Here is an 11948-nt window from a genome sequence, read left to right on the forward strand (position 1 = left end):
ACACTGGTATCAGCCAGATGACCTCATATCAGAGTCGTGCTACGGCTATTAATCAAACTAGAAGGTCGATATTAATGAGACGCAACACAAACCACTATTGCTGGGGTTACAACAAGGGCAAATGTATGTTTAATTCCCGCTGCAGATTCAGTCATTCAAGTGTGGGGAAGCCCATCCTTGTTTCCAATGTTTCCGTCAATTCACAAATATGATATCACTTTTTGGAATTATTTCCAGTGGTCGTTTCTTTAACATTTTGCGGATCTCATCTAAAAATAAGAAGGTTTTGTTTCATATAGATACTAAGGCAGTAGTTTATATTCTTAACAAAAAGACTTCTAAATCACCACCTGTAATGCGATTAGTTAGCAGGTTAGTCTTGTTAATACTGCAGTGCAACATTCTCATAAGAGCAGAGCATATTAGTGGGAATATGTGATGCAACTTCTCGTTGTCAGTGGAACCGGTTTCATTTGCCGAGACACTGCCAGAACCCATCCTAACTTCTGTGTGGGATTACTGAATCAAAAGTACTGTCATCTAGTCGGAATGTCCCTGACAGAAAAAAAACCATGGAAGACTTATTCGTGTGCCTAGTTTCACTCTTTTCGGCTGCAATATTATCTGCAGACTGTTTAGTCCGTCACGGTTACACATGTCGTGCAGTTTATTTCATATTTGTCACTAAAAAGATTTTCCCCATCCACAATTCAAACCTATATTAGCGCATTAACTTATGTACACAAAATACGAATTTTAAAAGATCCAACCAAGTATTTTATTGTGTAAAAATTCCATATTGGGCTTGTCGATATGCTACTTATAATCCGGGTGGTCTCGATCTTGGCTTCTCCCCTTTAAATGTTAACATAGAGTGGAAGACAAAACGAGGTATGCAATGGCACGAATTTGACAAATTTATTGAACCACATCTTCATCGCCATCCTGCACCAAAGTTCGTATTAATTCATTTAGGGTCAAATGACCTGGTAGAGCTGAAATTAAAAGAATTAATCATTAAGCATCTTTAAAACAACACAAAAACAAGTTTTAAAAGTTTGGATCAATTCGGCCGCAGCAAACGGATTTTTATTTTTCAAGAACCGGGAAGACAACCAACAGCCTTTAACTGTAACCCTGACATGAAGGTACCTTGGGTGCCCCACCTCTTTAGGCCCCACACAGTGGAGGATCCACGAGCCACATACCACTTACCCCTATTAATTTCTCCGCCTTCTAGGTTTCCCTTAGAGGGAAACTCCAATACGGTACCGTAAAGGAGTGGAATCCACTGGTTCCTCAGTAGTAGTCTCCAATATAATTAATATTAATAACATAATACACCCTCCTCTCCACTGTACGCTGGTGAGGGTAAATAAGGGCCAGTATGCTCATAAATCCATATCGTGTCTTCCGGGATCTCGCTGATCAAATCTCCACTAACTGCGACGAAAATTATTTTAATACCAGATGAATGCAAATACAAAATAAGAAAACGGATAAGAAAGGAAATCGCGTGCATGTAAAATGGAAAATAAAGGTATCTTCATCTAAGAAGTAGTCCACGTGTGTATTAATAAAAGTCACCAATATATATGTGCGAAAAACGAATACCTCCTCTACACGTGTGGAAGCTATCAAGTAACATTCTTTTTTATGTCTTAACAGTTAACAAAGTCCTTCAAGTTCAACACTCACCACCTGAAAATATATTCCAAAACAAATTCGGCAGTATCATGCAAATCATAAGAAAAACAAAGAAATCAATATACACCATGTACATGTAGCTTAAAAATGACGTGTAGAAACAAAATTGTAGTAGAATATTATCAGTAAACATGGTGGGTGGGTGGGTGCTAAATTTCCAAACACGTCTATCCGACTCAAGCTGCAAACAAAGAGAGGAAATGATGTATTTCTAAATTACCAATTTTATTATGTGTTACGCTGCACCACATATAATTAATTAACGTATACTATACTAAAACAAAACTATCTCAACATAAAATACATTTCAAAACTTCATTAAATACAATTATCGGGCATTACCGATCATTATTATTAATGCATAGATTTTGATATAGACTTCAGCATCTTTAAAACACAACACAAAAACAAGTGTTAAAAGTTTGGATCAATTCTGCCGCAGCAAACGGATTTGTGTTTTTCAAGAACCAGGGAGACAACCAACAGCCTTTAACTTTAAACCTGGCTTGAAGGTGGCCGCTAGGTACCTTGGGTGCACCACCTCTTTAGGCCCCACAAAGAGGAGGATCCACGAGCCACATACCACTTACCCCTATTAATTTCTCCGCCTTCTATGTTTCCCTTAGAGGGCAACTCCAATATGGTATCGTAAAGGAGTGGACTCCATTGGTTCCTCAGTAGTAGTCCCCAATATAATTAGTATTAATAACATAATACACCCTCCCGTCACCTGTACGCCGGTAGAGGTAAATAAGGGCTAGTATGCTTGTAAATCCATATCGTGTCTCCCCGGATCTCGCCATATGAACGCGATCACGCCACACTAGCATTTGGTATTGCTGCTGTTTCCAACCACAATTTCCAATGTATCTTGTAAATCCTTCAAAAACTGCTGAATTACCACATCCGACAAATGTACCCCGTCCTGCTGAAATAATTCGATATTTCGAGCTTGGATTGACGGGTGTTGGACGGAGTAAACACCTGAGCTGTATAAAACAGATCTAATTGCAGCGTTGACTCGCTTCCTTGTCTTTCCTATCCTTTTAGGTGACTGAGCACCGTACCAGTACAATCGTGGCAAACTGTCGGACCATATGATGGTCGTTTTTGGTAACAATACCGACAGTCGCAATAGTGAACACTTAATATCTTCGATTAATTCTTTTGACTTCAGCTCTACCAGGTCATTTTACCCTAAATGAATTAATACGAACATTGGTGCAGGATGGCGATGAAGGTGTGTTTCAATAAATTTGTCACATTCGTGCCATTTCATACCTCGTTTTGTCTTCCACTCTACGTTAACATTAAAAGGGGATAAGCCAAGATTGAGACCACCCGGGTGATAAGTAGCATATCGACCAGTCCAATAGGGAATAGATGACCCGATTATCCAATCCGATTATTATTGTCCTGCAACATAAACATTAATAGGTAATACAATGTATAATCATGACTTCACAATCTTGTTCTGTCTGACATATCCAAGATAGGTTTCGGATTGCCATCTCCCCCACTGTTTAATAGTTTCCCCTGGAATACCGCGCACTGCAGCCTCCGTTGCGGTTCCTATTCTGAAACTATGTGACCTAACTGTCACGACCGCCACATTATGAAACTTCAGTGATTTTTGTAGTATTGACGAAAACTGAAAACGGGTAACGCGAGTTCCATCGAGATGAATCAGAAATTGTCTGTTCTTTGTAACTGGACGTACGAGCACGTATTCCTGAAGTGCGGCGACTGGACATACCCGTGGATTTTGGTTGTGTGCAATGTAAAAAAAATTGTGAAAGTGCCCATTGGTCAGTTTTTGAAGAACGTAATACTAGTTTAATTTTGTCAGACAAGATAGTTACATCGTCAACATCAAGTGCCCTTCTGGAAACGTCTTGTTTATTTTCAGCAGTAAGTTCGCCTACTCGTAAAAATCAAAAGAATGCCGTTGTGAACCCAGCTATAAACAACACAACTTCGTAATGCGAAAAACAAACAAATGGCAAGACTTCTAATAAACGTTCCAGCATATCTAATGCTATCGGAGACCAGGGCCAATATTTATAAAGATTCTCAAGTGCTTAAGAATTCTTAGATATAAGAAAATTCTTAGAATGCCTGAGAAATACTCTTAAGTTTAAGAATTTTAAAATAATTCTCAGAATGCCTAAGAATTTCTCTTAAATGTTAGAATTGCTCTCAGATTATTCTCAGTTAAAAAAAACTTAGGAGACATATAGAGGACTCCTAACATTGGTTAAGAATTCTTATCTCAAACAAAATGGCTGCCGCTGCTGCATTTGGGGGACGCCGCCAGCGAATATTTAGGGACAGAGAGGACTTTTTTTGCAATTTATACCGACGAAGAACTTCTAAAACGTTTTCGTTTAGATGGAGGTGGTATTTTGTTTGTTACGGACTTGGTCAGGGACGCCGTATCACCATCTACCTGCCGAAACAAGGCCATCTCGGCAGAATTAAAAATTGTCTGTACGTTACGGTATCTGGTAACAGGTAAAATGCAATTATGTAATGGCGATGACTTTGGACTTTCCCAACCAAGCATCAGTAAGGTTATTACGGAAACGTTAAACACCTTAACGACGCCAGTTATAATTCGACGTTTTTTAACCTTTCCTTTCAACCATCATGAGGTGCGAATGAATGAAGCCGCATTTTTGCAAATTGCTGGATTTCCTGGCGTTGTCGGGGTTATCGACGGTACTCACGTCCGTATCCAGGCTCCACACAAAGACGAGCCTGAGTTTGTCAATAGGAAGCACTTCCACAGCCTGAATGTACAAGTAATTTTTGATGCCGAGTACAAGCTGATGGACATGGTAGCCAAGTGGCCCGGGTCAACTCACGACGCACGAATTCTGCATGAGAGTGGCATAAAGCAAATGTTTGACCGGCGTCTCATTCCCGGAGGATGTCATCTGCTAGGCGACAGCGGGTACCCATGTAAAACATGGCTCCTGACACCCTTCCTGAGACCTCAACCTGGCGCCCAGTCACGCTATAACAGGTATCACAATTACATCCCCTTTACAACTATGTAGGATTGTTGAATGTTTCACACTACTATTCATTTCCATTTCGTTCTTATTAAGTGAATTTAAATATAACTACATGGAAACTACAGTTTACAAACATAACAATATTGTTAGTAAACGCATTTGCTATACGAGGAATTAAATTACAGTACAAAGAAAAATCATAAACAGGTGGTCCACAAAATGCATCTGACACATTTTATTCACTTGGCAGAAATCATTGCATACAAAATCAACCTTTGCTTATATATTTTACTTTTACAAAAATGCTCAATAAATTATACTGAACGAGTAATTAAATGTATCAATGTCATGCATTTGTAGGGCACACAAAAGAACCAGAAGTGTGTTGGAACGAGGAATTGGCCAGATGAAGAGGCGATTCCATGTTCTCCATGGAGAAATCCGCTTAAGACCTGCCAAGACTTGCAAAGTAATTCTCGCATGCTCGGTTCTACATAACATTTGTAAAGCCCGTAACATCCAGATGCCACCAGATGAAACTGGTGATTACCCTGACGATGATGAAGAGGAGGGAGACGAAGAAACGGAAGCCGCAGGAGCACCCAATCCACAAGGACATGGCCTGCGACATCGTCTTCAGTTCACCAACATTCACTTCCAGGGTACTTAATCAGAGTAAAATAATATGATATATAATATATATATATATATATATATATATATATATATATATATATATATATATATATATATGTTTTTTAATATGACGGCCACTTGTGGGGCCGGCCAAAATTGGACGTCATATCCAGGTCCGAATAAATGTCAACAAAAATTTACAATTTTATTGTTATGCTAGAACTCTTTAATAAAAACTAAACAAATACAGTGTACATCCAAATTTACGCTTACCCTCTGTACTAGCGTTAACGCGATCGGCTTACGAATTTTAGGTGCCATTTTTAGAAACAAATGTCAGAAATAAACAGCAACAGCATTTAATAATAATAACCCCAAGAGCTGACACGTTGTTTTCGGTAACAAGACTCTCAACAACTGCTTTTAATGCTTACCCGTCTTCAGCACTTGTTACAAGATTAAAGGATTTGTTTTCTTATCAAAGCTAACCTGGAAGAATTTATTGAACACCGAACAACCCCCAACAACATCTAAAATGTTAATTTCTATATCAAAGAAGCAACCACAAAAGTGGCCGACATGAGACTAAATGATACTGCAATGTATTCATCCTATTGTGTTTACAGTTATGACCTTTGACATGACGTGACCTGACACAACAGATCACTACTGCTTAATAAACAGCCAATCAAATAAATACATAACGGTTGCTACATATTGCAATCCTATAGCACCGCTCATGTTGTTATGTTGGTGGGTTTTTTTTTTTTAAAGTGAACATGATCGCTGATATTCCGGCTGAGAACCGGCTTTCAATTCAACATTTATCACGGTAACTGCTGCATCCATTTCTTTACAATGCATTTTTATGGCCGCGACAACAGGTTCATTTTCGCCTTTTAGTTCGAAAATTGTGACCGATAGCCGCGTTGAGCAGGTGGTTGACATACAAAGTTAAAACACATAGTAAAATACTTTGGGGAACCTCGACATGGCTGTCATAGACAGGTGACCGCCATACAGTAAAATGAAACATTGAATTGTTTAGCTTATATGCAGATTTTTCTAACGCCTGGCAAACTGTACCCATTCATACATTTAAAGAGAATCATTGTTTTCGTGATAATTTATAATATGTTTCTATTCTTCACTTTTTAAAATTTATTTCATTATAAACGTAAAAATGTATTTAATTTTGGTTCAAAGGTTTTATTATATTTGGAGGGGGCGGGGGCGGGGGTATGGTTAGACTCTGAGACCGCTGTACTGATTTGGGATGATGTGGTTAGTGTATTGCTATTCTCTAAAAATAATGTATTTAGTGAAATAAAGAAATAAACAAGTTCATTATTATTGTTATTGCTATTGTACCTTGTGCCTAAATCAATGACCTGAATCAATGACGAATCAAGGCCACCGTCAACCCCACTTATGGAAACATTGGAATGCCCCAAAACATCGTAAACCGCTTCAGCAATACCACTCGGGTTCATCACGGGACCGCCTCCTGCAACATCAATAAAAAAGCAGAACAAATATTACTATAGAAATGAATTTTTAAAATACAATAATTCCACGTATAGTATTTGACCATACCATTGCCCATTTTTTACAAGATTTGCTTTTGTACATAAAAATTAGTCTATGTATAAGAAAATATGAAGAAAAAAAAGGAATCCCCCCAAGGGACAGCAGCTTTGAACGAACCTATTTTAATGAACAGATATATCTAATATTTTACAAATACCCTTTCATTTCCAGAGGCGCCCCCCCCCCCCCACCACTACATCCATGCATGTCTTTGGGCCATCAATGTCCAGTGGCGGATCCAGGATTTTCTATAAGGGGGGGGGGGGGGGGCGCAGATGTACCGTAGATGCCATTTCCTGCAATCTTGACAGTAAAATATAACGTAAAAAATAAAACGTCTGCAGCGAATAGGGGGGGGGGGGGGGCGTGCGGACCGTGCGCCCCCACCCCCAAGATCCGCCATTGATGCCTTCTACTGCCTGCTTTTTAAAAAAAAATCTGATTATGGTACGAAATTACTAGGGCATGAAATAAGTAGGGTACGAATTCATATCACGTACAAAATGAACCTGGTACGAAATGTTCACCCACGTATACATGTGGCTTCCACGTGGTGTTGTTACATTTGATTGTCAGTAAATCACCAATATTTGTTTTACAAAATGAGACGATCCTGTGAGTTCATTATTGTGACCACCACAGGGGGGATTTGACACTTCAAGTGATGACCGGATTGTCGGACCATGTACCCTGAAAGTAGGTACCGCAGACCAAAAAAATATTTTAATTTTTTTTTTTCTTTATGGTCATAGTTTCATTAAATATGTTGCTCTTATTGAAAAAACATCACTATATTATCCAAATGAAGCAAAATAAAGTCGTAGTAGCCTTGTACTTCTGTGACCAAACATGGCCGACATGACGATTTTAATTGTCATTTACGTCCACTTTTGTAAACCAAAAAATAACAGAGAAATCTCTGTTGTAAGCTTATACATGTTACAAGCAGTTATCAATGTTGCATCTCTGAAAATTTCAAGTGAAAATATAAAGGGTTACTATTATTTCTGATAACATATGTATTCTTGGGGTAGGTTCGAAACCGCTCCAAAATGTCAAAAAAACACAGAAATCTTGGAATACGTAATTTAATGACATAATAATTGATGCAAATGTTACATCAGAATAACATTTTCAGTTCACATTTATTTACGCTGATACAATAATGTACATCCAGACCAATAATAAAAAGGAAAACATAAAGGTTTAGATCGCAGATGGAAAGTGGATACACGTTACATAAAAAAATAAGCTTCTTGTTTCAAAATATTTTAATTTTTTTTACCTAGACTCATAATAATATTGAATACTTGAAGATTTCAATAAAAGATGCAATAAAACTTATCATATGTACCAGTCTTTTAACTCAAACCAGTAAAAACTTATCACACGACGAATGCCAATGATTGGCCAATATGTTTAATCAATTTCTTACAAAAATATTTACATACTTTACACCTTCAATATCATTATTAGAAACAAAGCAATATAAGTAGCCATATTTCACCTTTGAAAGGAATGTCCAAACACTCGTACAATATCAGAAAGGTAAATTTCTATCCAGAAAAAAAATATCCCCAAAACATATTTTAGCAGCTGAAACACTTAAGGCATGAGACAGCAGTCACACGTGTGCTAAATAATTTACTAAATGCAGCTATGATTATTTTAGTTCAATAAAGTGCTTTATAAAAACAAATTCAAACAATGAATTATTATAAATATAACTATATACCACTTTGAATTATAATAAAACATTATGGCTAGATCTACCAAATTTAGCATCCATGAAAGAGTATTAGTCTAAATTTGTCTATGAATTATTGTCACACACTTCATTTCTGTTCTAGGTTCTGTCACAGTTGGAAACAGAAAAACATAACAGCATCAAGCTTGAAGTATAATTGAATCTACTGAAAGTTGTCTCATAACCACGTGTACTCTCCCACTCCGTTTCCATTTCAGGTTTCTCCATAGACGCACAGAGACTACACATTTCCTGAATAAAGAAAAATACCCATTATGACCATGGTTATTTATCTTTTTGTTTCAAATATTGTAATTAGTTTGACATAATATTTGTAAACAGAAATATTCATTACATCAGATGAAACAAACCTTCAAATGTTTTTTTCTGTATGTAGTTATTTTCACTTTACTTTTAGTATCTTTTACAAATAATTAATTCTTTACCATTTTTAACAGTAATATTCATTGATGAAGTGATGAAAAAGTATAATTATACTTAGAATTTAATGTTACTTGGTTACCAAAAAATTTAAGTTTGTGTCACAATGTGAGAAGTTATGGTACCTGAAACATTTTCTTTCAAAAAGGTATTTACAAATATAACAGACTTAAAAAGTACAAATTCTGTTTAATTTATTTCCATTGCATTAATACTATTCTTTTGTATAAAACTGATCTAGTCATATGCTAAACTCATTCAAATGATTTACATAAAAATAGATTTACGTCTATATTTGAATAGTTATGCATTATCAAAATGTTTTTTAAAATCAACTTCAGCTATCAGAAACTGCTGAGTCATCATGATAAGCAAAACATTATTTTAAGTTATTTTGAATTAAATATGCATTGTCTTCTAAAAATAACGCTTCAGTATGATATATATTCTACCCAAAAAGTTAATAATGGGTGGATAAATAATGACAAAGCATCAAATACGTTTAATTTTATCAAAATGTGTCCCTGCTGTGAAGTTCTATATTTTCGCTTTTTGCGGGTCAGTGGGTCAGAGTTACCTCCCTTGAAATATTTTCGATGTCGAATTAAACTAAATTGCTTTTTTTTTTAAATTACCAAAAAATTATTTTTATGCTGTTTTATTATATTACTATATATATCTATAAATATCTCAGTGAAATCGCCCTTTTTGGGGCAAAATAAGACGTATTCAAAGTTTCACTTGCCTCAAAAAAAGTCTTTTTGTAGTCGTTCAACTTCGGAAACAGGATATACATCAATCGGAAGGTGTGTACTTGTCATAACAACAAAAAAAACGTGCAAAATCGTCATCAAAATAAGCGTATTCTGGCCTTGAACAACACTACCAATTGTGAACCAAACTCGTGACATTTCGGAATATGGGCACAGCTGCGCCCCTAGCGGCGGCTGCGGTCGCTACTGAAAGTCTTAAACAAGAACGTTGTTCTTTTTCCCGCCATCTTTCACTTTTCTTACGGAATCGACTTGTCACCATGTGCCCATTTATTGGAATAAGTTATGTCAGTTCACGGCATGCTTTCGCTGTTTTTGTAGTTGTTGAAATGTGGAGGGGGGGGGGGGGGGGAGAGTGAAAATTTTAACCATATTCAAGGAACGTACGTGTTGCTACTGCCTCTGGATGTTTCCTAATCATTGTAAGTATCCTACTGTAAATAAATATAATTGTCTTAAAATTTGAATATACATGTCATAATACTATTTAGCCTACAAATTAGCTTCATGCAATGATATTTATTTAAAATATTTTAATACAATATTTAAAATATTTCTTAAATAATTATAATGACACACAGTAGCCAATGTTTATTCTTGTGCTGGGTTGATTTACAGTCATCCATTCCCCCGAAATGTCAGAACCGGCCTTAGCTATTTTTAACTCCATCTGCCATTATGACATAATCTATGATTTAAGATGTCATAGATTTAAGCTCCGCCTACTGCCTACAGAACCGAATCGATTACAATTTATATTAAATTAATATAAAAAGTATAACATGAATCAAAAACAAAATGTGTATTTTGTACACTCAAATGTCAGTATTAGTAAATATTTATATATTACATTTAAAAAGAAACATTTTATTTGGGCAATGAATAAGTATTTCATGTTATAAAAGTACCGGAGGTTCATTATTCGTGCCTGTTGTCTTTTCGTGCCCCAAATGGAAATGGCGTTTTGCTAAGCAATCCAATTTTAAAAATTACTGAACAATCCTTAACTTTTTTCGTGTGGCCTACATTGGTCATTTTCTTGTTTGTGTAATGGGCTCGTAAGGGGCACGGAAAGACAACTCCCTAAGTTGTGTCACGGGGATTTTTCTCGAACTTTTAAAAAATATTTCAACATTTTATGCAATTTGGTGTTTTGTTTCTGGAGTGTGTAAATCAAAGAGAAATGGCCACTTTGTGAGTTTACTAAATCGTTCTTATTTATTTTGTTATTTTGAGTAGGAATCGTGCTTAGGGGCACGGAAATTAGGCACACCACTGTCTACCGAAATAACTTACCTGTACCTTGCATGTGTGTCTTTTGCGTAGAAATTTCTTTTCGTGATCTACATTGGACGTTATACCACCGTTTCTCACAGTCTTCCGATGTTCGTAGCACGGAAGGGAATGCGGCGTTTATTTCTTCGGTGACTGCCAACCATGCTTCCTTCTTCTTCTTGCTTGTCACGCCTGCTCCAAATTTACCTCTTATTATGTCTTTCCTTTCGTCCACCAAACGAACTAAGCTTAACGTTTCGTCTTCGGTCCAGTTAGGCTTCCGTTTGCTGGACTCCATTACGATGACACTGACGTCTGCTTGTTTTGACACGTGGCGCTAAATATAGACGGGCTTTCCCCTAACTACGAAGGGAATTCCATCTGAGAATTTTCTCAAAGTCAAATTTAAGACTTAACTAAAAGTTGTCTCAGACATTTTTTAAAAGTAAATTTAAGAATATTTTTTCCACTATTTTTTAACGGAAATAAAAGACGAGACAAGCGCTTTTACCGCTAACACAGGCATGAGACAGGTGACCTCATATCGGAGTCGTGCAACGGCTATTAATCAAACTATTGCTGAGGTTACAACAAAGGCAAATGTATGTTTAATTCCTGCTGCAGATTTAGTCATTCATGCGCCAAGTGTGGGGACACCCATCCCAGTTTTCAATATTTCCGCCAATTCGGAGCCAAAAGTCGCCGCTAATACAACAGCGAACAAACTCTCTTCTCTGGGATACACGCCAATCAAATACA

The 11948-nt window shown here is 36.7% G+C and overlaps 1 protein-coding gene across 2 annotated transcripts; it reads right to left on the reverse strand.

Moving 5' to 3' along the window:
• Positions 1-764: 764 nt before the first annotated feature.
• LOC121384596 lies at positions 765-11487 on the reverse strand. 2 transcript variants are annotated; one of them, XM_041515054.1, is made up of 3 exons: positions 11211-11487; positions 6735-6870; positions 765-995 (listed from the first exon to the last, which is right to left on the reverse strand). In XM_041515054.1, exons 1-3 carry the CDS (start codon positions 11485-11487, stop codon positions 968-970), a joined length of 441 nt encoding a protein of 146 aa, XP_041370988.1. In that variant the 3' UTR covers positions 765-967. The 2 variants fall into 2 exon arrangements, with proteins under 2 accessions (XP_041370988.1, XP_041370987.1); XM_041515053.1 differs by lacking the exon at positions 765-995 and having other exon boundaries at positions 5515-6870.
• Positions 11488-11948: the final 461 nt, after the last annotated feature.

This window comes from Gigantopelta aegis, chromosome 10 (genome assembly GCF_016097555.1).
Source record: "Gigantopelta aegis isolate Gae_Host chromosome 10, Gae_host_genome, whole genome shotgun sequence".
NCBI lineage: Eukaryota > Metazoa > Mollusca > Gastropoda > Neomphalida > Peltospiridae > Gigantopelta > Gigantopelta aegis.

What these genes read in the sequence shown, in the direction of transcription:
- LOC121384596 (XM_041515053.1), bottom strand. Translation starts at nt 11,487, where the DNA reads ATGGAGTCCAGCAAACGGAAGCCTAACTGGACCGAAGACGAAACGTTA. An exon ending in GACACACATGCAAGGTACAG is followed by an intron (nt 6,871 to 11,210) that starts GTAAGTTATTTC and finishes TTGATGTTGCAG; the next exon opens with GAGGCGGTCCCGTGATGAAC.